Source organism: Lichenostomus cassidix, unplaced genomic scaffold (assembly GCF_008360975.1).
Source record: "Lichenostomus cassidix isolate B80296 unplaced genomic scaffold, HeHo_3.0 HiC_scaffold_578, whole genome shotgun sequence".
Taxonomy (NCBI): Eukaryota; Metazoa; Chordata; class Aves; order Passeriformes; family Meliphagidae; genus Lichenostomus; species Lichenostomus cassidix.
The window spans coordinates 6,302-33,207 of NW_028147837.1; the positions used below are offsets into that span (position 1 = coordinate 6,302).

The 26,906-nt window shown below is 42.9% G+C and overlaps 2 protein-coding genes across 2 annotated transcripts in view; both read right to left on the reverse strand.

Annotated features, from left to right (window-relative positions):
• Positions 1 to 542: 542 nt before the first annotated feature.
• On the reverse strand, positions 543 to 5,597 carry LOC146420644 (cerebellin-4). Its single transcript, XM_085048056.1, has 3 exons — positions 4,729 to 5,597; positions 3,345 to 3,461; positions 543 to 862 (listed from the first exon to the last, which is right to left on the reverse strand). Exons 1-3 carry the CDS (start codon positions 4,999 to 5,001, stop codon positions 665 to 667), a joined length of 588 nt encoding a protein of 195 aa, XP_084904182.1. The 5' UTR covers positions 5,002 to 5,597; the 3' UTR covers positions 543 to 664.
• Positions 5,598 to 13,220: 7,623 nt separating this feature from the next.
• Positions 13,221 to 26,906, reverse strand: part of LOC146420645 (uncharacterized) — a 28,753-nt gene continuing 15,067 nt past the window's right edge. The window contains exons 9-17 of the mRNA XM_085048057.1: positions 25,884 to 25,995; positions 21,869 to 21,959; positions 21,146 to 21,232; positions 19,633 to 19,785; positions 17,704 to 17,833; positions 17,194 to 17,226; positions 15,716 to 15,819; positions 14,817 to 14,900; positions 13,221 to 13,669 (exon numbers count right to left, since the gene is read on the reverse strand). Of these exons, the coding sequence (XP_084904183.1) occupies positions 13,565 to 13,669; positions 14,817 to 14,900; positions 15,716 to 15,819; positions 17,194 to 17,226; positions 17,704 to 17,833; positions 19,633 to 19,785; positions 21,146 to 21,232; positions 21,869 to 21,959; positions 25,884 to 25,995 (899 nt within the window). The 3' untranslated portion in view covers positions 13,221 to 13,564. The remainder of the gene's footprint in view (positions 13,670 to 14,816; positions 14,901 to 15,715; positions 15,820 to 17,193; positions 17,227 to 17,703; positions 17,834 to 19,632; positions 19,786 to 21,145; positions 21,233 to 21,868; positions 21,960 to 25,883; positions 25,996 to 26,906) is intronic.

Here is a 26,906-nt window from a genome sequence, read left to right on the forward strand (position 1 = left end):
GGTCTGTGTGGTTATAATCTGCTTTGTTCCGAAATCAGCACACGGAAAGGAGGAACACCTTCCCCATCCAGCTGGAATGCTCCACAACCCCTCAGACTCCTGGAGGACTGGATTGTGGCTGAGCTGGAGCCTTGGGGTGAACCATCTGACACACAACACGCAGAGGAGAACTCCAGTCAGCCACTTGGCATCAATAATGACCTTTCTCAAGACAACAGAACAGCTCACGGCAGTCAAACCCCAGGGACAGCACGTGTGACCAATATATCAACACACAGTTCTTTGGCAGCAACACACCAGTTCTTGATTGAAGGCTGAGCTCAAACTCCTTTCAGTTAAAGATTTGGGCGCCAGTCTTTCCTCAGTTGGAGAAAATCCCATTTTTTCACGAAGTCCAGGAAATGAAATCAGAATAAATCTTGCAGGCAGCTTTAGACTGTAACCCTAAGCACAGATATCTGTTGTCTGCTTTAGTCTCAGTCCAAAGATATCAGCTTTGAACACACAAAATTCTGTGGGGCTTCTGATCCAAAATCCATGGAGAGAGAATCCATATTCACCCACGAGGAACCCATGAAGAGCCATCAATCCCATGGTGACAGAATGATCTTCGTGTGACAGAGGGTGAGTCCACACCTGGATGAGTGTCACGGGAAAAGTGACTTTACAGGGGAAAGACCAGAAAGCCAGAGAATGTCGAGTACTGCCATCCACCCACCAGATTGCCTTTCTCCAGCTTCAGGTAGACCTTGTCCTCCTTGTCCAGGTAGAGCAGGACCCCGTTGGTGGCAGCTTCACGGGTGACGTCCTTGTCCCCAGCGAAGGCAGAGATCACTGGCTTCCCGTTCAGCATCAAATTCACCTGGGAGAGAACCACCCCAAAGAGCTCTAGTTAACAGAAAAACATCAAGAACCACCCCAAAGAGCTCTAGTTAACAGAAAAACACTGAGAACTACCCCAAAGAGCTCTAATTAACAGAAAAACATCAACAACTGCCCCTGAATATGAACTGCAGTGCAAAGGCTCGATCCTCAGTGCATTTTTGGGTTGTTTTAAACTAATAATGACATTTATTTGGCACAAGCACACTGATTTTCCATGGGTTGAACCTGAGGCATCACCTCAGTTTGGATCGCTTTGCCTGTCTCAGGGGTTATTCAGTCACACAGGAGCAAAAAAAAGAGATTTTCAAGGAATGTGGTCACCCAGAGGTGTGACATGAGGTGTCAGAGGCACCTCAGAGGGCTGAGGGCTTACACTGCACTGGGAATAAAATGTATTTCCCTCCCAATGCTGGTGGCAGCTCAGTGCTGAGGTTTAGAACAGATTTTCAGCTTTATAAACTGACTCTATTTTTCTATAAACACTTGTGCAAGGCAGCACAGCCTCTGCTCTGAGAGCAGCATCTCTAAACAAAGCTGGGCAGGGCCTGGGGGAATGGGCAGATCCTGGCATTTTGCATTTCCCCCATGGCAAACTGTCAGCTTTCCTCTGTTTTTCCCTCCTGAGCAGCTCTAATACAGTCAGAGGGGTGAATTATGGAATTCCTGCCCATCCCCACTGTGCTGGCTTTGCATTTTCTCCCATTAATTTTAATCACCACAGAATAAATTAATGCTCAGCAGAAGTCAGGGCAGCAGAGCCTGGTATTTATTTGGGATTCACCTCTCTGGGAAATCCACTTAATCAGCCGTTTCCAGGGAAGCAATTGCAGTTTAATGATGTTTAATGGCCCCAACAGATGCTGTGGGGGCAGAGGAACATCACTGGTGTAGGAAGCCTGCAGGTGATTTAGTGGGGATTCAGTCTGGATGTGGCTGAGACTCAATCCAGTTTGATCCACTCAGTTATCAAACACACAGGAAAAGGGCATCAGGATAAACCCAAACTCGTTGCTTGGTTTGGGTTTATCTCACTCCTTCTGGGTCATCTCTTTAGGTCGGGTTGTCCTGCAGTGATCTGAGAGGAGTTTAATCACAGCAGAAAACACAGCCCAGGTTTGTGAGGATCAGGCCTCACACTGATTATTGCAAAAGGAGCCAAGCAAACCCATCCATCACTCCAGAGTCTCCTGTCCATGAGGGATTCCAGGCCATGGCATGGGTTGGGACATTCCCTGGCAGGAGCCCCAAACTCCCAGGTTTGAGTTCCTGCTTTGTGGAACACCAAAGCCTGGAAGAGCTTGAATTCCAAAGAATTGGAATGTCTGGAAATTGGAATTCTGAAGTCTGGAAGACCTGGACTTGCAGAACCCAAGGCTTGGAATCTTTCTTGGTAAAGTGCATTTTATTTCTTGGTAAAGTGCATTTTAAACCAAGTGGCTGACATGCAGTTATTCAACCCTCAGCACTCAAGAGAGTGAAAAAAACACATTCTGAGCACATCAAACACCTTATAAGCTCATCATAGAGATTTTCATGAGGCCAATGTTTCATTTAAAGCTTTGCCATTGACCTGGTTGGAATTAGGATTTTCCATGGTAAACTGAAGGGGAATTTCAGTGAAAATCAGGGATTCTCAGGGAAAATCAGAGATGGGATTGTGGTTTCCACCAGCTCTCTGCCATCTCCACCATTGCCACTTTTCCCAAGAACTTCACCAGGAACCCAGAGCCAGAGCTGCCACAGAGAAATGTCTGATCTCTCCATCTCAGGAGGTGTCACAGAAACTGTGTGACTTGGCAGGAAAATTGAGGAATTACTTCAAGGAATTTGCTGTTGGCTCAGCAGGAGGATGTTCAGGAACTTGGAGGCTTTTCCCTCTTGCATTTAATTATTAAGCTACAGGAGAAAGTGCAGAATTACCCCTTTTTTCTATGATACATCTTTTATACCTTACGTGGTGGAAAAAAGGGAGTTTAAACAGCTATAAGGGTTCCCTAGAAGACATTCCTGTTGGGTTATAACCACCCTTGGTCCTCAGCAGACTGAGGTCATAACCAGGTTCTCTTCACCAGGAGCCAGGGCACAAATTGTTATAAAAATACTGAAATCTGGTACAAATCCCCAGAATTCCTCAGCTTAACCCGTAGCAAAATGCGACTCTTCAACAGCAGTGAGGTGAAATTCAGAGCTCTCTTTAACTCATTCATTCTGCTTTATGTCACCTCAGTTATTCATGGCACAGAAGTGATGCTCTGGTGACTTATCTGAGGTGAGGATGCTTTATTTCAGCTGTTCTGTTGCAATTATTGACTCTCCTGCTAGGAAGCCAACACCACAGGTTGCTGTAAACGAAGCTATTTTTCCTTCAAATCATGCTAAATGCTCCTGAGCTCAGTGAAGATCCTACCCCAAATAAACAATTTAAATAAAGGTTTTATAATCATGCTCGATCAACCTACCTGAATCGTTTGGCTCTGGTAGACTTTAATGACGTGAAAGTTGAAGCTGTAAATTCCTTTCCTTGGTGATACAAAGACAGACTCCAAGGTGAAAAAATTGCCCACGTTTACTAGGATCTACAAACAGAGAAACGTAGCATGGCAATGAGTACAGGTAGTGAGTGCTGAATAAAAATACAGATTATTAACTTTAGAAACTGTTCACCCATGGAAAAAATTTAATCTAGATCTATGCAGGTTTGTTAATTTTCTCTCAATTACTTTGGAAAAACTCAAAAAATGGGTATTTAGTTGTATTTATAGTACAACTTCACTACAAATAAACTAGGGTGGGAATTATTCCTTACTTTGCTACTATACCATGCCTTCAAGTCCTTTCTTCTATATGTCCTAAAGGAGTTTTTAAAAAGGCATTTTTGTCCATCATTGCTCCAAAATGACCTCCAAACACCAATTCTGGGAATGGCACACAGCTTTTGGCTAAAAAGCAATGGTCAAGCCAACACTGCCTTCCCAAAGGAGTGAGTGGGAGGAAGGACTACGTGAACAACACGAGACATTCCCGATTTTCAGCCAGCCTGGGTCACTGGAATACCTGGCAGCTCCCAGCAAAAACTGCCTGTGAGCCTGCAGTTGTTTTTATGAGCACCAATCACAATTTGGGTTTGATTAAACAGAGACAAGTAACAGAGGAGAACTTATTAATCGAGTTCATCATCCATATGCTACATATCCCTGCAATGGCTCCATTTGGCTTTTTTTCCCCTCAGTTATGCTTTATTTTTAATTGATATTTCCAGGCTCCTCCACGCCAGGCACAGCCCCAGGAGCCACCAGGGCTGCCCATGGAGTTGGGGTCACTGGCAGTGCCAGCACCGAGCTGGGTGACACAGCTGGCTCCAGCTGTCACCTCAACTCGCTGTTCGCTTCAGGAACCAGAGGAACCATCAGTCTCGGTGACTCCAGACTGTCCCAGGAGGTTTTCCACCCCAGCTGGTGTTCAAAGCTGTGTAGGCATCTGCACTTGGATATCGGCGCTGAGCGGAGCTGGACCGTGAAATGTGCTGGGAAACTTAAAGGATTTCCCCTTAAAAATCTCTCTTCTCCCTCCCAAAAAGCCGCACAAACCGTGAAACCCTCCACAGGCTGAGATCCCGCTGTCCCCAACCCCTCGGGGCGATGTCACCCGGCGGTGCCACCGAGAGCCGCCAGCCGGGCACCTCCCTGGCTCCCCGGGGCTGGGGGACAAACGGGGACCTCTGCATCCCCCCAGCTCCAGCCGCCCCGGGGCGGATTGCCTCTGCACCCCAAACTGAGCCGGGATGGGGAAGGGCGAGGCGGGAGGCGACACCTGTTGCTGCAGCGACATCCCCGCGCCGCTCACCTGGTCGAAGTAGATGATGCGCGTCTTGTTGCTCATCTCCGAGGGCTCGTGGTTGGTGCTCCGCACGGCCGAGAAGGCCACCTTGGAGTTGGCCGCCCGCACGGAGATGCCCAGCGGCGAGGAGGACGAGCCCTTGGCGTCGGGGGCCGGGTTGGAGTCGCACACCACCAGGCACTTGCCCTCCAGCACGATGGGCTCCGTGTCGTTCTGCGCGGAGGCGGCGCGGCAGCCCAGCAGGGCCAGCAGCAGCGCGGGCAGCAGCCTCCAGCCCATGGTCAGCAGCCGCCAGCCCACTGTCCGCACCCGCGGCCGCTCCGCGCCCCGCTCCGGCCACCGCGGGATGCTCCGCGCCGCTCCGCACTGCCGGCTCTGCGCTCCGCTCCTCTCCTACTCTTCTCCTTCTCCCAGCGCCACCACTTCTTCTTCTTCTTCTTCTCCTCTTCCCCCTCTCTTCCCTTTCTTTTCCTTCCTCCCTTCTTTCTTTCTTTCTCTCCCTGCCTTCGGCGAGCTCTTTAAAACGCGCCGCGGAAAGCCGCCGAGCGCAATCCGCGCTGCCCGCAACGCCCTTCCCTCCCCTCGCTCCGCATCTGAAAACAGCGTGAGAAGGGGAGGTGGGGGAAAGAAGGGGAAAAAAAAAAAAAAAAAAAAGCCTTCAGGTGAATTTATTGACGAGAGAGAGAAAGGAGAGGTGGCGAAGAAATAAACCCGTTCGGCGTTGCCATGATTGCCGCAGCTGGAGCAGGAGATCCAGGATGCTCGGAGCGGAGCGGTGGCACCTTCCCCAGAGCTGCTCTGTGCTCTGACAGCTCCGACAGGCTGCTGCACACTCCTCTCTCTCTCTCTCTCTCTCCTCCTCCGCCGCAAATCCCCCCTCTCCGGCAGTTATGTCATGACAAACCTGCCCAGCTCTCACCTAGCCGAGGTTTCGTTCCCTCCTCCCCGCGGAATTGCCCCCGACTCACTCACTCACTCACTCACTCACTCACTCACTCACTCACTCACTCACACACCCTCCTGCCCTCCCAGGCAACTTCTGCAGAGACTGCAAAGCGCCAGGAGCAGTTCTGACAGCGCCAGAACATCGCAAATCCCCGATTTTCGGGAGGAGGAGGAGGAGGAGGGGGAAAGCTCTGCAGCTTGCCCAAAGGCAGCACCTGAAGCTGCAGGAGTCTCCCGGCTCACGGAGCTGCTGTGCAGCTGTTTGCAGCTGGGATTTGGGCAGGAGGGAGCAGCTCTCCCCAAATCCCTCACGCCCTGAGGTCACCGTGAGCACTTTGCTGTGTGCTCTTTGAGGATCAGCCAGGTGCCACCCGATGGTGATGCCACGGGGCAGCTGCTGGCTGTGCTGCGATTGAACAGCTCTGTCTAGGATTAGTTCATTTTTGTAATGTGTGCTGGAAGGATTGGAGACTGAACAGGCACCTTAGCTCGGTTCTCCCATGAATTTTGGGGTTATTAAAACCACGAGGGGTTTGGTGCTGCTGATCTGGGTGAGATCTTTCCTGCATCACCTGGTTATTTTGAAATAACCTCATGGGAAAACCTAAATCCACTCCAGGGACTTGCAGAAATGGCACAGAGCTCCCAGAAGCAGAATTTCCACCCAACAGATTTCCACCCAAACAAAAAAAAGTGCCAATGGTTTGTAACAAATTGAGCACATGATTTTTAGGTGATGCCTTTCAGTACAGCAAATTTTTTGTGCCATCAACAGCTTTGCAAAAAATATATATCCTGAGTCAAAAACTAGCCAGCAGCAGCTTTCATTCATGCCCTGCTTGCCCAGAGGCATCTCGGGGTGCAGACAGAAGAAATTAAGCAACAGGAGACAAAAAGGAGGAATAAAAAGCACCAAAATCCACTCTCTGCTGGACACCAAAGCTTTCTGTAGGCAAATGTGAGCTGGGGCTAGTTTTGGCTGATGTGGAGAACTGAGGGTGAGGCATTAACCCTGCAGAACTCAGCAGAGCCTTTGAGAAGCCACAAAGCAGCCAAAATTCCTCTTAGCAAACACCAAGTGCAGAACTCTCCAAAATTCAGAAGGCCAGACTCAAATTTTAAGGAATGCCATTGATCAGGCAAGAGGCAGAAAGACACCACAATGGAAATTCAGTTAAATTAAGCTCACAACCTCTTTCCATTTCTGGACACATCCTGTGGAAGCCTGAAAAGTCTCCAGCTGGAGGAATTTTGCTGTCTCACAGGGAACTTCCAGTATTTCTGGCAAAGGGAAGAGCCACGGGGAGAATGAGGATAAACCACCACGTTTGCATTTACATTTTCTTTTACCTCCCGCCTTGTAAACCTGCATTAAATACAATTTCTGCATCAATATTGCATGATGCCTCCCGAATCTCTTTTGAAACAGAACATCTTGCTTTGTGTAATTAGTCATTTGCCTCACCAAAGGCAGGAATAATCTTCCTCAGACTTCCTCTCCTGCTTTTGAGCTTCACATTTGTGTCTGGAGGCTTCGGAATTGTTCAAACCCCTCGGTAACAGAGCTCTCCTTCCTCTCCTTTCTTCTTCAGCCTCATTATATTTTATTTCTGTCAGGCTGAGCTTTGTCTGGTGAGTGTGGAGAGGTTTTTCCAGGGAGCTGAGCACCCCCAGCCCCTCCCAGGATTCCACCCCAAGGAGGAGATGTGGGGATTCAAACCCCCAGTATTGATGTCAATCCCAAGCTGTGTTCCTGGAGCTCCCTGGTCAGGCTTTTCCCTGGGTTTTGACATCGTTCCAGGCTGGAATTGCAATTCCTGAGCTGGCTGGCGTCTCCATCTGGCTGCTGGCTCTGGGACAGCTGGCCTGCAGTGCTGTGCTGCTGAAACAGTTTGTTGGCCAAACCCGAGACAAATTCACCTGGCTAATGAGCCTGATGGGTCTGGAGAAGTAAATATTGTGTAAAGTAAATTTCACTTCATTTCTGTGAGTGTGAAGTGTACAGAGATCCTGTAGGGATAGAATAAAATCTTCAGCATGCATGTGACTACAATGAATTGAAATTTTTGGTCTTGAATTCACACTGATGCAGAATCAAGCCTAGATTTTCCTTGCTTTATTCTAATCTAAAATCCGATTTTCTTTGTTTTTTTTAAATTAGCCTTATTCTGTAGTTTGCCCATTTCAACCTACCTCTCCTCAGTCCATCCCATCTTCAAGTGTTTTTTAAAAATTTCTCCAGCAGCAGAACAGAGAAAACAATGAAAAACAATTGCCTCCCTACATTTGCTGGGCTGCTTTAGTCTCCCTGACACTGCTGTGATAAATCTGTGTTTGATGACCTCCTCGGGAAAGAGAATTTTACCATTCCCTGTGAATCTGAGAGGTGATTAAGAAAATGAGTCAGCAGGATGCCTGCATGTGTAAAGGTAAAACTGCTCAGAACCGCTGACAGCTCTGGCATTTGAGGCATTTATTCAGCATTTCTCTCTGCCCAGCAGTGCAAAGCTGAGCACACTCCAGACCCGAGCACCCTGTGAAAATTGGGGTTTGAAAGCTCCCAGGCAGCTGCTGCCTGTCCTTCCTGCTGGAAATATTCCAGTTATTCTGTTGCCCTGAGTCCAACAGAATTAATCTATTGAATTAATAAATCTGGGTTTACATCAGTGGAAAAACAAGAGGAAAAGGTGACCCTGGAGGTTCTGTTTGTCCCTCCTAGACCCCAAGTAGGATCAGTTATTTGCAGCATCAGTAGTGATGTTGCAAATGTCTGATTCCCAGTCCATGCCAATCCCAGTCGATGGAATTTCCAGTTTGAGACATTGTCTTCCAGCAGAAAACTGAATTTCACTGCCTGCACTGCACTGAGTTTGTCTCAAAGTTCCTCCTCAAAGATAAATGTTAATAAGCAGATCTAAGTCGCAAAGATTCAGATAAAAGCTTTAAGCAGAAGTTATTTTTTGCCTGAATTCCAGCCCTTTGGGGAGAATGCCAGAACAGCAGAAAGGCAAAGACATGGAGAAAAAGGATTTACACCCCTAAACCACAGAGTTTTGTGCATTTTGGGCCAAGGAGCTGGAGAGGTGTTTCATCCACTGCAGGCAGGGCTTGGAGAGAAGAGACATCCCAGCAGGGTTGTCCTTTTACAGGGCAAGTTCAGTAAATCCATAATCTAAAGGATTTGGATGGGGTTTGATTTACCTAATCAGCTTAATTCCTGACAGCAAAGGGAGAGATCAGATTGTTTTAAACGGCAGCATTCTAAGGAATGAGCTTCAATGGAAGCATTAATGACAATTAATTAACTCCTGTTATCTGGGAGTTATTTACTGACTGAGGAAAGTTCCCGGTTTGGAATCGAGTCGAGCAAATTTCTATTTATAATTTTAACCTTTCAGGCCAAGTCCTCTAGAGCTTGTTCAGGAAAAACTCTAGGAGCTCCAAGAAGAATTTTGGTATAAATCTGCTCATCAACACTTGATCTTTATGGAGAATAACCTTTGGGGTTTGGGGATTTTTTAGGTCAATGCTTGTGAGCAAATGACATCACCATAGCGGAGATCAGTTATTTACCATTGTGCAAAAGAGTGTCAGTGATTTATGTTTCAAAACACATCCCAGCACTTTTAAATTCTCCCATCCAGAGCCTTCAAATCTGCATCTGAAGCCTTTTGTTTCAAATGTCTCATTTATCAAATGAGCTTAAAGCAATATTTAGCTACTTTGTGGCTTTCTGTTGTTTAATTACTGCTGGCTGCCATTGAATAAAATGTTCCCAGTGGGCAAAATTCATCTCTGGGTAAATAGGCAGCGAGTGTGAAGCTTAAAGCTCATTTAGCAACGCTGCAATCATTTCAGTGTACACCCAAAAAAATCCCTGTGCTGCTCAGACATAGCACACCATGCTGGGAGGTGAAGGATTCCAGTTGGTGCTAAAGAAAATCTGATTTTCACTGAGTTTTCATACCTGCATGAGGCTGAGCTTTCAAAGGCTCTCCTGTTCTTTGCTGCTCTGGAATAAAGCAGTTGGTTCAGCTTTCAGCACATTCCAAACAGTGAAAAATGGGGATTTGCATTGGATTTGGAGAGAAAGCTGAGCAGTTGTGCATTTTGGCAGCCTGGTTGAGCCACTCAGGCAGAGACTGAGATATTGAATATTCAAAATGTGAATATCCACATCCAAATTCCTGGGAGTTTAGGGAAGGATCTGTCCAGGAGCTCTTTGAGTCACCTCAGCTCTCCATCAGAGCAGCTCCTGGTTTGAAGTTTCCCATCTGTTCTTCTCCAAGATGAGCAGTTTAAAACCTGTTTGTGGTTCTGCTGAGCCATCATTAGCACAGGAGGAATTTCTAAGAACACTTTCAGGCTTTAGCTGTTGTGCAGTGAACACCCAGCAGGTGCTCCTTTAGACACCCCATGGTTTTATTCTCTCAGTCTAACACCATTTTTCCCCTTCTAAAAGTGCTGTTTGGGTTCAAAAGGCATTAATTCTACCCAGAGATCAGCAAACATCAGTGATATCAAAGCTTTCCTGCATGGAACGTCTTCCTACTGACCACGATTTTTATTTTTACTGCTCATTTATACAAATTAGCAGGAGCACTCTGCCTGGTGCTGGCAGTTCAAATGGGAAAGAAACAAAAAAAATAAGAGGAAAACTGGAAAGCAAAGTTCAGCCACTGCCCTGGGATATAATTGTCCATTTATGGGAGTTAAATTTTCTCCACTGGCTCCAGTGCTGGATAATCTCTTTACATGACTGGTTTGAAGAAACCCTGGGAAAAATCTGCCCCTGGGGACAGCTATTTGTATTTCAACCTGTGAATTCTTGAAAAAGCCTCATGAGTGGTGCCCCTGTGGCACTCAAATCCCTTCAGTGACCTGTGCCTAAAGGAGCTCCATTTCTCACAGCATTTCCTGGGGCAGACTGAAACTCACTGAGACATTGGATAAAGCTAAGGATTTCTTCTGGGAGCTCCAGGCTTGCAGAGTGGAGCTGTTCTGAGCCCTGATGTTGCTAAAGGCCATTATTGTCTGATGTGAGATGCAGAAATGATCTGCCCTGCTCCTGCTGGTGCTGCTCAGCCTGCCAGGGATGTGCTTTGGAAGGAAATAAACTGTGAAAAGAGACCTTTTCCTGCTGGAAAAGCTGAGCTGGGAGGGGAGGAGAAGCAGAGCAGCATCTCAGCACAGCCTTGCTGAACAGAGCTGAGCACCAATTCCACTGAGCAGAATTTGTGACATCCTCACTAGGCTTTCATATTTTGGAATTTGCCAAAAGTCAGCTCTTTGCAGCGGTTAAAGCTCCAAAACCACATTTCTGGGCATAAAAACAAGTGATAGGGAATAGAGGATTATCACAGCATCACCCCAAGACATTGGGTTTTTAGGGAAACAAATAACCCAGGTGTAAAATTCCTGCAGTTCTTGCTGGTCAGATCCCTCCTAAATATTAATATTTCCCACAAAGAGAAGCATCACCCAATGCTTTGACTTTTATGAGTTTTGCAGGATAAAACCATCACCTGCTAAGCAGGAATTCCAAGGATATTTTCCCCAGGGAGACTTGGAGTTTGTCTATAAAATCTCAAATAAATGTCGAGGTGTAAAAAATATTCTTTACACCACTAAAACACAATAACACAATTTAAGAGACCTGGAAACCCCAGCCTTCTACCAAATAAACTAAGAAATAAAGAATGAGGCAGGGAACCAGGTCTATTTATTTTCATCTATAAATCAGGATGTCTCCAGCTCCCAGGCACTGAAGGAACAGCTAATTTGGGAAAAGTGAAACATCTCCCACTCCATAGCAAAGCCTTGTGCTCTCTGAAGGGGATAGAACTTCATGCCAAGGAGGTATTTGGGCATTAATTGTTTTAATTAATGCTCCAGGATGTTCACACAAAGGCACAGCTATCGACCACTGGGCAGGATATATTTTTAATTGCAGCAGGCCATGCCAGCTGAGCTATAAAACAAACACAAGCTGTTGGGTGGAATAACAGAGAAGAAAGACTTGGGGGAAAAGTAATGAGAAGGAAAAAAAAAGGGAAAAAAAATTTTAGTTAAAAGAGATTTCCCAGGATTGTGGAGCTAAGGTGGAAAACATGAAATTGCTCAGGAGCATCATGATTGCTGCTGAGGGATGCAGGGATGCTGATTCCATGGAAAGGGAATTTGTATCAGGATATCTGACAGGATTTCCATGCCAGTGAGGGTGGTGCAGGTTCTGGAGCTGCAATCACTCCCACCCAAAGCTGCAGGGCTGTTTGCAGGGCAGCAACATGCACAGGGCTCTGTGGGATAGAATTAAAATGGAATTGAATTCTCCTCTTTCAGGCAGAAATGAGGGATGGAAAGTGAAAATCCTGTAGATATCATTGCTGTGAGGCTGACTTGAGGCAAATACAGCCAACATTTTTGTCTGTAGAATTAAAAATTGCTTTTGTAAATATTTTTTGTGTAAAATAAGCCTCAGAGGTACTAATTTTGGTTCTTTTTTACTCCTTTTGCCTCTGAGAAACACAACTGCACCTGGTTAGCTGCTCCAACAAGACTGCTGAGAAGCCAAAAGGACACATTTGGCTGGTGCAGACATGGAAAAAAGAAATCTTCCATCCTCCCTTTGCAGTGCCCAAGGGTCTCTGCACTCCTGGTGATTGTGCTTTGCTGACAGCAGCACTGAAAATCTGAATATTGCAGCAGCCAGGCTCTTTCCTGGCCCTTGGCCTGAATCGCTGGTGTTGCAGGTCACACCTGGAGATGCTGGGGATGGAGAAATATTGAGTGCGAGCTGAGAGCTCTGTGAGGATGGAATTGGGAGGTGTAAGTGAATCTCAGCCCTCCAGAGGGATTATTGCCAACTTATCTCAGGGCTCAAGTCAGGCAGTGTTCAGCATTTCCATCAAAACTCCAAACAGACCCCAAATGAATCAGAAATAATTCACTTTTCTCTCAACCCTCACTGTTTGCAAAACTAGGGGAGAAAATATAGATTTTATCAGTGACCTTTTACAGTTGTTTTCTGCTGTTAATGTTAAACACATCCATTTTGCCTTTGCATTTCTAGACCTCCTTTTCCTCTCATACCTTCAGCTCTAGATAATTATTCTAATTAAAAACATGTAAAAACCAACAAACACAGCAGAAGTATTTTCTTTTTCAAAACCAACAGATAATTACCTCCCAGATCCATGACTCAGATGCCTCACAACACCTTTTCATTTTGCTTCTCTGACATTTTTCTCTTCCTGACATTGCAAATCTCACATGTTGATTAATTTCCATAGCATTTCACCCAAATACATGACATTTGCCATAAAAAACACTATTTTATTGTCTTATCTGGGAGGGAGGGCAAAATAAACCACTCAGTCAGATCCTTTCTTCATTACATACCAAGGTTGCAATGTTTTAATAGCAAAATAAACAAACAAGAATTTATTTAAATATTCTCTTCTGGGGTTTACAGCTCCCCAGTTCATTATAAAACATGTAAAGTATTATTTGGAAATTAGATCACCATAATTATGATCACCATAATTAGAAAGTTATTCATTGAAAACAATAGTTCAATCTGGGTCAGAAGTCTGGGTATCCAAAGGAAAAGAGCGGAAAGAGGAATAGTAAAAGGTCAGAAGTGTTTAATTCCTAAATATCCAGAATCTCAAGGTACAAAAGCACAAAACTGAGAGGTTCATAAGTGATCTGTGATATTACAGGTTAAATACCACTTTAAAATTACACATCATAAACTGAATTTTGGCTCTCCACATGAAGGTGTTCTGCTGCACAGGTGAGATTGGCAATGTGCTACTCATTAGTAAAGAAAAAAAATAATTAAAGTTGTTCCCAGGGCTCCTCTTTCCCTCACCTCCCCACAAAATTTGGGGTTTTATGGTGAGACTTCAGCACAGGCCTTCCTAAAATCACTGATGAACGAAGATATCCATCCAAAGAGCTCCTGGGAGTCCAGGTCTTGGGGCTCCCCAAACCTCACCTGGAATTGGAAATAGAAAAATACTTAGTATTGGTTCATCTGAGTGGTCTAAACCATGTCCAGGAGGGTAAGGAAATTTAAAAAGCAAAGTTAAATCTCTTCATTGTTGTTAATGTAAATATGAAGAGGAATAAGAGGGGAAAGAAGAAGGGGTTTTGGTTCCTGTGCAACATGATTTCCACCCAACAAAATCCCAAATCAGCCATTCCAGGTGAGCTGGAGTGTTCCTCCCCAGTGCTGGGGAGATTCCTGGTCTTTGATCACCCATCTCATTTTATATTTGTTTTACATTTTTGCTGCTTTGTAAATCTGCAAACAGATCTGCTCAGGAATAACATTGCTCAGAGGGAAAAAAAAAAACCCAAAAATCCATTCTCAGGGAGAGAAATACATCCCAAAATGTTCTTTAGAGAATATTTTAGAGAATATTTAGAGAATATCCCAGAGGGATGGGAAGGTTTCTCTCCCTTTTTTCTCACTTTTCCACGTTTTTCTTCTTGCTTTATCCTAATCCTTCAACCTTTTTTTTTTTTGGGATAGTTCTTTGTCTGTGTGCTACACACCAACCCAGCTTGCTGCCCTGACTGAGGCATTACTCCTGTTTGCAGGAGACAAACAGAAACCCTGGTGCCTTGTTAACAATATTACTTCTGGTAAAACATTTTTAATTACATTTCCATCGTCAAAACATCTCGTTAATCTTCAATGGCTGCTCAGGTAGCTCCCCAAAGGTCCTCCTGGGCTGCAGCTGCTGAATAACATTTACTTATCATGAAATTTCTCTAGTTTTAATGCCTCCCCCCTCAAAAAAAAAATTTTAAAAAATATATTAAAAAATATAAATAAAATATATATTATATATATATATAAAAGTAATAAAAAACACACAAAAAAATCACCACACTTTAATATTTAATCCCAGGAAAAGGATATTTTTCCAGTTTCAGAGGATATCACTGCATTTCAGCAAACCTGTCCCTTTCCTTAAGATCCCTGACCACTATTAAATTTGGGATTTTGTTTCTGTTTCTCTAGCCAGGATAAATATAAAGCACGTGGGAATTTCTTGCACTCCTTTCCACTCCTTTCTTCCCTTTTCAAAAACAAATTTGGGGTTATTTTCACTCCATTTTAATATGATATCTACCAGTACATTGCTGTAAAGCTTCTTCATTTCATCACATCTTTTTGACAGCTGGCAGAGATCCCCTTCGTATTTCTGAATTAAATCCTGTAATAAAAATAAAAAACTTCTTCATTTGCAGCACACCATTAAAGCAGGAATTAACCAGCAGCCAAAACAAGATCATTCAGGGCAAAATTGGCACGTCAGAAAAATTTCACATTTCACAAAAGAGAAGCACACAGATTTCCTTGCAAGAATTAAGATATCAAAGAAAAGGGAAAATAAAGGAAACATCAGCGTTAGAGAATTTTAACTGCATTACAAAACGACAAAACCTAAATCCATTTAAACTGGCAGAGCCAGAGAAGCATCAAGAAGTCCTAATTTCCATTGCATTTGGCCTTTTTGCACCTGCAGCAAACACTGCCGGTTTCTGGTTCCCAAAGGGCAGAATCAGAGCCTTGGGAACAAGTTTGGAAACAAAATCCCCCACATTTTGGACAACTTCAATGCTCTTAAAGGGCTTTTTCAACCAAATAATTTCATTATTCTGTGTTTCATGGCAGGGGGTGGAGTTGGATGATCTTTAAGGTTCCTTCCAACCCAAACTGTTCTGTGATTCTCTGATCCTCTCTGCGGGCAGAAGAAATCACAAATCCCCTCTGAAATTCCTATTATCCCAAGTTACTTATTGGGACAACCATGGGCTGCCTGCTGCTCATCCCTTTGCCTGGGAAGGAAAACCAGGAGGTGCAGAAACCCTGCAAACCCTTCCCATGCTGCAAATCACACCATGAGATGCTCTCAGGAGGGAATAAAAAGCCATTTTCCCTCAAATTCTCCCCATTTACAAGTCTCAGCACAAACTCCCAGCTTACTCATCCCTTCCTCCAGCTTGTAAGGTTGTGGTAAAGCTTTACCTTCAGCTCCTTGCAGAACTGGGACTCCTGGGCTGTCGCCTTGCTGGGTTTGGGTTTAATCAACCTCCTGCAGTGGATGATGTTCTCCAGTTCTTTTTTTAAAACTAACAAAAGGGGAAAGAAAATGAAGAATTTCACCAGCATGAAGAGGTGTCCAAAGGACTGGGATTGTCTAATTTAGGGCACAAGGAAAATAGAAGAGAATTGTAGGAAATGCATTCCTACAATGCATTTATCTAGGAATATTAACTTTCTGGTTTGAAGTGGAGTTCCTGAAAGAGGAATTTCCTTGTGGAAAAAAATGTGATCACACCCCAGCAGCTGCAGGATGATGAGGAGGTTGATAGTGTGGTAATGCAGCAGCCATAAATCTGACCTCTGCTGGCTCTGAGCACTGGGATTAACCACAGAAACAACATTCTTCAAATTTTGTGCAGGGAGTTCAGGGTTCCTTTACAGATTGGCACACCAGGAACCCACAGAGGGAAGAGTCAGTCCCTTCTGGCTGCCCCAGTCACCTCTTGGATATATGACTGATAATTCTGGTTCCTATTTTACATCTTTCCACCACTTTCCCAAAGTGTCCTTCAGATATTCCGTGATTTTGAATTGTCCCTGCAGCCTGGCAGTGACTGAAGGCAAACTGTTTGGTTAGTCATGTCTGCTGACAGGTGGGTTGGAATTCCCTGGAGCAGAATAAAACTGTTTTATCACTTATGATAAAACACACTTGAGCTACTAGCCTTGAGCTCCTCCCAAAGCTGACCCCAAGGCCAGAAGGGGTGCAGAGCTTTGCCAAACCAAAGTGAGAGTGACCAGCATTCAGATCCCTTGTCAAAGGCTGAATTTGGGAATATTGGTCTGGAGTTACAGCCAACACCCCATCACACCTCCGAAACACAAATTGTTATGAATTTCAAAAGAATAAACATCATTTCCATTCACTCACACTCCTCTAGCAGCTCTCAAAGGGTTCAGTCCAAAACCCACTGAGCTCATGGTACTGTTCCATGGGGAGCTGTAAATCTCTCCCAAAACCCATTTTCTATCTGAACAACCTTTTCCTGCTCCCTCCTGTCGACTTCACTGGGGTTGGAGAAGGAAACCAGTTTGCTACAGGGAAGTTGTGGAGCTCCAGGGCTGAGCTGCAGGAGGTTTTGTCCTGCTGCATTCCCATTCCAGCTTCCAGAGACTCTGCCTTCGCTTTAATGGAGCACCTGACATCTGTATTTTATGATAAACTCTATTTACCACAGACAGGACTTTTGTTTTTACCTTTCTGAACCACCTGGACACGCTTGAATTTTTTTTTTTTTTTTTAACAGTAACATGACAGGTTAAGCATCACCATGGCAACCCTTCACCTCAATGTTTTGAACCTTTAACTCTCTTCACAACCTGCAGAGGTGCAGTGAGGAGCTGTTCCAGATGTCTGCACAGGGTGTGAAAATGTGAATGGAGAAACCACATCTACATACCATCAACTTCAGCACTGAGGCCCTTCATGGATGCTGGAAGGGAAGAGAGAGGGGGAAATAAATATATATTTATATATATATTTATATATATATTTATATATTTATATATTTATATATTTATATATTTATATATTTATATATATATTTATATATATATTTTATATATTTATATATTTATATATTTATATATTTATATATTCATATATTCATATATTTATATATTATATATTTATTTATATATTTATATATTTTATATATTTATATATTTATATATTTATTTATATATTTATATATTTATATATTTATATATTTATATATTTATATATTTATATTTGTATTTATTTATTTATTTATTTATTTCTATATATATTTTAATATATATATAACGTCATAAATATAATTTTCCATAGTGAGGATGGGAGTTCCCACATTCCACATTTCCACTTCCACTGAAGTTGAAGGATTTCATTTTTCATTTGTTGATTATTTTCCCCCCCTTCCTGGTCTCACCATCAGGAACAGCTTCAAACTCAGTCAGCTCCTGAGGAAAGGCAGCCAGCTCGGGCTGGTGCAGGAGGATCTGCTCCACCAGGGCATGGAGCAAGGTGAATGTCCTCTCCTTGCCCCTCAGCAGGGGCAGCTGCAACAGAGCAGAGCAATGATCCACACACTGAGCTATTATACCTCAAAAAATAAATATAAACCAAAAAGGGAGCAGCAGGGATGCTGACAGATCCCAGGTTAATTTGACAAGAACAGAAAGCAGAATTAAACCTCTCCTTTTCATTTTGCTGTTTCACACACATTCCTGATTAAAATCATATCCCACTTTTTTTTTTTTTTTGGTGTCTTCTCCTTCACACAGCTCTTGTTAAACTTCAGGTGCCCTCACTGATTGCAAGTGATTTTGGACCTCCAAAACTGTCATTTCTCCTTTCCCCTCAGCATCACTGTGCTGTGTTCACAGAGAAAAGTTCCTTAATTGAATGGGGGAAGATGCTCTGTGGCAGAAAATGACTTTGCAGGCATTCTTCATTATGATAGATGTGCTATTACAGCCATGATATGTAGAAAAATAACAAAAAAAGGATGTGAGTTGTGTTTCAGAATTGTCACTAGAGTTATAAATCACTCACTCCTATATTGAAGTCTCCAGATGGGAAAGATACCTTTTAAAACAAAATAAAAACCCTTTTCTCTTCTATTTACAGCTCAGGCATCATTTTACAATACTATCAAAGACAGATGAGGAAATTTGTATCTATTTCTAGCTTTTTAGGATAAAGATATGATGTTCTGCAACTGCTGGGAGGAGGAAGGAAGAAAAGCTGTTTTCAGCAGCAGCATTTTCTGATGGCCAATTCTGATTAAGAGAGGCAAGGAGGTGGCTTAAAACTAGTGGAAAATTCAGCGTGGTGGGTCAGTGAAGAGACCCTTAATTAGAGAATTAAGAACTAAATTATATTTTTTTTACAACAGGAAAGAGGAAAGATCACAAGTGCCACCTCTGTAAAAGCACTGCAGGCAAATTTCACCGAGCATGAAGCACCAAAAAATTGCTCTGAGGCCACAGAAGTGTTCCCAGAGTGGAAGAAAAGCCCAAATTCATCCTCTGAGCACAGGGAAGTGAGAAAAGTCCACAAAACAAAACCCAAACTTGTGTCTAACCAGCACCTGCAGCTCAGCCAATTCTTCCCACCGAGGGATTTTAATATCAGAATTTTAATATCAGAATTTTGATGTTCTGCCCCGTTAGAGAGGCAGTGAGTTCAGCACCACAGAGGCAGTGCTGCTGTGGGAAATGGGGAAACACAGCTGGTTATCACAGCCAGGGAAGTTTTCAGTTATGTTCTCAAGGAGAAAAGCTCTTCTTCCAGTCTAAATCTTTGTATTTTTTCCAAAATTGAAATTTACAGCTAGAAACGTACTATTTTCTTTAAATGTGTCCAGAAGAGCTGTTGCCATTATCTCGGGTGAAAAAAAAAAAATCAACTTGTTGATACTTTACAGGCTATAAAATGTAGCTCAATTCAGCACCACAGAGGCAGTGCTGCTGTGGGAAATGGGGAAACACAGCTGGTTATCACAGCCAGGGAAGTTTTCAGTTATGTTCTCAAGGAGAAAAGCTCAGCCACCTGCACATCCCACGAGGATGGACAAGTCCCTTTCCAACGCCTTGGATAAATGAAGGGATGATTTTGGGCACGTTTGTGGCTAACCTGCTATTGGCAGCTCACGCCAAGGCACCATTTGATTGCTCACCAGGGTTTGGTTCTGTGGGACTGAGGGCAGGCAGCAAAATGTGAGCTCCTCGTTAGGAATTAGTGCCTCTCTGCATGTTAATATTCATAACACACAGTTAATAGTTAATATTCATAGCTAATATTCATAACACACCTCAGGGATGATGGTTTTAATGGCAGGAAAACACTGACTCACTTTGGCCAGGGATGACAGCCGAAATCCTTTAGCCACCTCTTTCCCAGCTCTCTCATTCAGATGGTTCCCAATGGCTAAAATGTACTCCAAGACAGCAACAAACCTGGGGCTGGACTGCAGCTGCTTGCTGGCTTGGATCTTCTGGATTATCAGCTGGAAAACACAAATCTTCCCTCAGACCAGGCTGAAAATGTGGTTAAATCTGTGGTTCTGTGCCTTCCCTGTGCCCAAGGCTCTCTGTCCCCAGCTGAGGGTCACAGCTCAGCCCGAGGATCTCTCCCTCCCCAAATTCCCTGGGGTTTCCAGCAGTTTTCAGCAAGTTTTCAGCAAGTTTTAAGCAAGTTTTCAGCAAGTTTTCAGCAAGTTTTCAGCAGTTTTCAGACTCCCCAGACAAAGCTGTGTTGGCACAGTCACCCCAAAAGGAGTCACACCCTTTCTGGCTGCCAAACCTCAGCCTCCTGGGCACACCAAGGGTTTGGCTGTTAATTCCCCAAATTTCAGGGATCAGGGGAAGCAGAACTCCATCCCTCACCTCCCTCCCTTCTCTGCACAGCAGCTCCAGGCTCTTATCAAAATTCTCAGCACAGTTTCCCCACAAGGAAGAAGAATAATTTCCTGTGCGCCAACTCAGGATAATTCAGTTTTCCCAGGGAAGGCACCTCCCTTTAGGCACAAGAGGTGGTTTTATTCTCAGTTAGGAAATTTGTATTTTTTCAGCACCACACCTCTTTTCATCAGTCACCAATACACGGATTTAAAAACAGGGAAAGGATGGAACACATGGGAGAGCTGAAAGCTGTTGTGAAAACATTGATAGCTCAGCTCGGGGCCAGAGGGTGCTGAAAGCCAATATTCACATTGTCCCACAGGATTTTAGGTGTATATTCTGGGGTTTAAAAATAGCTGTTAGTGGGCAGAAATAAAATCATTCTTAGACACTAATCAGCTCTTCAGTGAACTTTAAATATCCATCAATACTTTGAACATCAAAGCCAACAGTACATAAAATAGCTTCCAAATAGTCAATATTTGGCTTCAGTGGAGGACAACAAAAATGTCATATTTGCATCTCCCACCCTTAGGTCATCCTTAAAAAAGGCAAAGAGGGACTTGAGCTCCCAAATATTTCAGTTCAGTGCTGCAATCCTTGGGGGGAAGAGCTGCTTCAGACTTCAGAAAATAATAAATCTCCATGAGGTTTGTCAAATAAACTTCCTCCATGCCTTAGATTGATTCTTTCAGCTCACAGGGCAGAAATCTCCCCGCAAAGGGAGTTGGATTTTAATGGTGAAATTCACTTCTGACAAATCACTGGCCAAAGAAAGAGAAAAGTTTAACAGCACCAAATAAAAATTTGAAAATCTTCTCCCATTCTTTTCTCCCTCCTTTGTTAAAGTCTATTCCATGCCAGGCTCGTTATTTTGAGCCTTGGTGGAATAAGGATGATATTAAATGCACAGATGAAAATAAAAGGGAAAAAACCACCCAAAAATAAATATTCCTAGTTACTCACAGGCTCCAGCTCTCTCATGCTCTCAGGGAGCTCCCTGACACTGAGCAGCAGATCCAACCTCTGGCCCAAGTGAGGCATTTTACACATCTGCACAGAATTGGACAGGAAAGGAATCAAAACTCACATTCACACCAAAATGTGCGTAAATGTTTAATGATTTATCGAGTAATTCAGCTGTGCTGTTGTTTTCCTAATTTCTGTGCTCATTTATTCATTTTGCTCTTTGGATGCACTATGGCACACACCTGAAAATTCAAGAGAACACTGTGTGCTTGTGTTCTATTTTAGTCATTTTAATCATGGGATAGACATGATTAAAACCAAATCCCTATTCTTTCTTGTGAGAAAGAATGATGAAATACCATTTATGGTATTTTATTATGCAATTTTATTGCATGATGTTATTTATATATTGCATTATATATATATATTTTTTTTTTTTAATTATGCAATGTTATAGGTTACAGCTTCTAGATTTTGGGAATCTAGCTCAGGATAAATCAGCTCCTACTTTGGAGGTTTGGATTTTGACTTGGAGATGTGAAGGGATCCATGCAGTTCTCTTCTTGTTATCTCCCAACTTTTCACCAGAACAATCCCTTTGCACTGATTCTGGGTGAGTTCATCAATTTGAGTTCTAAACAACAGCTTCTTGTAGTGGTTTTAGCTCAGAGAATGTCCTGCAAATAGGGTGTGGAGGATTTTAAGGCTGCAGCTCCTCACCTCTAACATGAACTGGTCAACCACATGCAGCTCTGAGCAAGAACCCCTGAAGGACAAATACTTCTCTGCATCTTTTGCTGTGGGCAAATATCTGTGAAGAGAAAATGAAAATGAGATGTCCTCTTCATTCTGAGAAATGAGAAAATAATTCTCCCATTCCTTGCACTGGAATCTCTTTGATTTGGTGTGTTTATTTATTTTTGTTTTGCGTTTATTCTTTATCCAGTGGGACTTTGCAGGTGTTTGAACCATTTGAGATGGAAAGCAAAACTGACCTGCAGTTGCATCTGGATAGCTGGAAATGCTTTTAGGTACGTAAGGAAAATAAGGAAAATACCATAAGGAAAATAAGGAAAATAACATAAGGAAAATAACATAAGGAAAATAAGGAAAATACCATAAGGAAAATACATAAGGAAACTAACAGCCAGAATGCTCACCTGCAGATACACAGATTATTTACAATGACAGGATTTTTGTTTTACAAAAGGTAAAACCACGAGACAGAGGCATTTCCAAGGCAATCAGGATCCACTCCTTCTCCCTGTTATCACAGAATATCCCGAGCTGGAAGGAACCCACAGGGATCACCCAGTCCAACTCCTGGCCCTGCAGAGACACTCAATAATCCTACCCTGGATTTTTTAAAGGGTGAATGGGAATATTTATCCTCTTTCCCATGATTTTAATGGGGTTTTTACTCGTTTAAGCAGTCCCAGCACAGAGCACAGCCCCACAACTCCCTCCCTTCCCAGCAAGGGCACAGAATATTCTCCAGATTTTTAGAAAGTGGATGTCTTCAAATATTCCTCCACTTGGAAAAACAAACAGAGCACCACAGCTCTCCTCCTTTGGAGATCTTCCTGCCTGTCTGAGTGATCACTGTGGGAATTCAGAGCATTGCTGAAGAGAAGTGGAATCGATGGCAGAGCCCAGGTGTGAGGAGGAGGGTAAGGAATCCAAAATGAGTATTCAGGTCTGCTCTCTTTTCCTTTCTCTTCAAACAACCTTCCAAATTTGCAGCAACTCTGATTAAACATTCATGGGCATTGCTATACATTTCCATTAAAAGTCAGGAAAATTACTCAAAAATGGAAAAAATAAAGCAAATATTTTAGCAACTTAAACACAGGACAAATGGTTAAGATTTATTTGACTGTTGTCGATAATTATTATGACATTTCAATTGTAAAGTCGCTGGGGTTTGAATTATTCCATCTGTAGTAAAGCAGATTACAATGTAATCCTTTCTGCACACTTCACCCTCAAGAAAATAAAAGAATTTTCATTTAAAAATAAGCTGGCTGTTGGCAAATGAAAGGGTGTTTGTTCATCATTAAAAATAGTTTGAGTTTTCAAGCAAATTCATAGAACATATTGCAAAAGGTGAGAGCAAACATCTTCATTTAATCAGAAGTCTGATACCCCATAAAATTGTCTAGCTGCATTATGCATAAAAAAATGAGCTAACAGATTATCTAGAAGGTTTAAAGCTTAAAGCATTAAACAATGGGAGCCATGAGAATAGAAGCACAAAAACACGAGAGTGCTTTCCATAAATATCTTTTCACATGAATGCAGCTTTAATGGAATTTGCACAATGAGAAAAAACCTCTCCTTGCTCTGAAAAAAATGAAGTTTAGAGAGACATGAAGTGCTTTGCTATCAGGACAAAGAATCACTCAGGGAACGATGGAGAGGTTTCTGTATCAAATGAAGTCTGAAGTTTCCAATAAATTGAGAGGTTTCTGTATCAAATGAAGTTTGAAGTTTCCAATAATCACCCACGTGAGCAGAACACTCTGCTCTGGTCACAGCCTGGGAAATGCAAGGTTTACTTTGCCTTTCAGTGTTTTTCCTTCTAAAGCAGCAGATTTAGCCATTCTGCCCAGGCTCAGACACCCTCAGGTGCAATTTGCCCAGAGAGGAATTTCCCTGGGCTGTCCTGTCTGAACTCCTGTCCTGCCCAGGGAAACCTGGCAGTGCTGATATTCCATGAAAACATCTCTTTGCTCCTTCAATTCCCACTGCCTTGGCAATCCAAACCTTCATTTTGAGACGCATGTCAACATTTCAGTCACACTTAAAACTCTTGGGATGGAAAAATAAATCTTCCTTTCAGTGCAGGATTTGCATGTGGAAATGCAAGCTTTGCTTTGCCTTTCAGTGTTTTTCCCTCTAAAGCAGCAGACTTAGCCATTCTGCCCAGGCTCAGACACCCTCAGGTGCAGTTTGCCCAGAGAGGAGTTTCCCTGGGCTGTCCTGTCTGAACTCCAGAGGTTCACAATTAACAGAAGGTCACAGATTTCAGAGGTAAAATCTCCCACTGTGACACCCAAATCCAGTGGAAAGGTCTGCAGAGGTGTTGGGTGTCCTCCTTAGGTTGTCCCAAATGCACCTCAATACTTTGTCCCAGGGAAACCTGGCAGTGCTGATATTCCATGAAAATATCTATTTTCTCCTTCAATTCCCACTGCCTTGGCAACCCAAACCTTCATTTTGAGATGCATCTCAACATTTCAGTCACACTTAAAACTCTTGGGATGGAAAAACAAATCTTCCTTTCAGTGCAGGATTTGCATGTGGAAATACAAGGTTTGCTTTGGCTTTCAGTGTTTTTCCCTCTAGAGCAGCAGATTTAGCCATTCTGCCCAGGCTCAGACACCCTCAGGTGCAGTTTGCCCAGAGAGGAGTTTCCCTGGGCTGTCCTGTCTGAACTCCAGGGGTTCACAATTAACAGGAGGCCACAGATTTCAGAGGTAAAATCTCCCACTGTGACACCCAAATCAAGTGGAAGGGTCTGCAGAGGTGTTGGGTGTCCTCCTTAGGTTGTCCCAAATGCACCTCAGTGCTTTGTCCCAGGGAAACCTGGCAGTGCTGATATTCCATGAAAATATCTATTTTCTCCTTCAATTCCCACTGCCTTGGCAATCCAAACCTTCATTTTGAGATGCAGCTCAACATTTCAGTCGCACTTACAACTCTTGGGATGGAAAAAGAAATCTTCCTTTCAGTGTAGGATTTGCATGTGGATTCCTAGTTTTGGCTTTCAAAACCTAGTTTTGGTTTTCAAAACCTATTTTTGGTTTTGAAATAATAATCCCAGGGAGAGAATCCATGAACCCACATGGCTTAGTTTGAATCCTTGCAATTTTTATACAACATAGAGCAATACAACAATCAATATCCCTCACACATTCCACTGCTGGAAAAACTCCCTCAGCGTTATTGCCATCAAAGAAAGACTTCAAGGGAAAAAATACAATATTTCAAGCTTCATTGCCATCGTTATTATCATTATTGTGTGGTGGCAAAGAGCCCAGCTGCCATAAATCAGTGATTTATGTCCCAGCAATTTGGGCAGTGTGGAGGTTCTGAATCTGCAGTGTCAGGATTGAGTCCTGAGCAGCACAGTGTGGTCAGTGTTTCCTTCAAAATTACTGATTCACATCAGGATTTTAAGGCCAAAATTAAACTGATTCCTTGAGAAGTAGGAATATCAATTAGATACTTCCTCACTTTCTCTGTCAATGTCTCCTTTTTCCCTGTTTTTGAGCAAAACTCTCAATTTTTTTTTCTCATTTTGAAGCAAGAGATGGTTCCACATCGAGTTTTCACAGGTAAAAATGTTTATTAAAATGGCCCAAATATCCAATGGGGATTGGGATGTATAACAGATCCTACTTTGGGGATCTCCTTTCCTTTCTCTCTTCATCTTGAATCATTCAAAAAGTTAAAATCTCCTACAAATTTCACACACCAACAGCTTGCTTTCACTCCTGAAATCTCTTCAGTTTTGTGGTAGCTACAGAAATTTGCATTCTGCCTTAAAACCCACAAATTTCTGCCACTCAGACACACAAATATTCCTAATATTACTAACCCCAGAAAGCTCCTTTAACACTTGTCTGCCTTCCTCCTCTCCAAACCAACTTTCCTGAAATTCCCATTATTTGCAGGAGATTCTGCCTTCTCCAAAAGGTCCCAGAAACCAACAATTCCCCCCAAAAATTACCTCCTCAGTGCTCTGATCTGCTCATCGGTGAGCCCACCGCTCTCCTCGTGGATGATGTACAGTTTTTCCTTCAGCTCGCTCGGTTGGATCCGGAAACTTTTAAGGAAAATGTCTGGAGAAAAAGGATTCTTTGATCACTCAGAAGGAAATGGTCAGGGGGAAGGAAAATCAACAAAATATCGCATCTGTGCTTAGCCGATTTTTAAAAGGAAAGCAAAGAAAAATAACAAACAGAAAAAGATATCTAGCAGCTGCTATTATAAGGCAATAAATCAGTCTTTGTATTTTTGTTCAATTTACGTAGCAGTGGTCAAGGAAAAACAAATCTGAGGATGTTTTTCTTGTCTCTTATTGATATCTGCTCCCTGTATGGCAGAAATTTATTTTTTTTCTACAAGAATCCATGAGATAATTCAGCTTTTTTTTGTATTTTCCCATACAATGGTCTTGAATTCAGTGTGGAGATCTCCCAGAGCTCTCATTTCCCTCTGCTGCTCACAACTCCACTCCAATTCTCCAGAATTTTTAACCTGCTGGCATTTTTGGAGCTTCATCTTCTTACTCATTAATTCAAGGACCATGCTTTGCAGCACTTGCAGGAAGATTAATCAGAATTCTCAGGATCAAATTAACTTCTGATCTAAGTAATGTTCATTAGAATAAGGATCTGGCAAAACTCTTGCTGATGAGGATAGGATTAAGAAATGGATGTAGAATGTCCCAGTGAAAAACGTTGTAAGAGGAACAGGATCAAAAGGAAGAATGGTGCAATTTGCAAAGCAAAAGAAAGACATTTCCTCAAAGAAACTGCAATGATTTAGTAGATAAAAGTGCTGTTACAAGGTTCTTTTATCTGCAGCAGCACTTTCCTATCACTCTTCCTTTTAACCCTTCAAATTGTTAGTCAAGGGATGCAATAATTCCAAGTTATCTCCATTTACATTGCCCAATTAAAACTTTACCCGCTCTCCAAAACACATTTTTTTCTCATTAATATTCATCAAGATGAAATAATTAAAACTC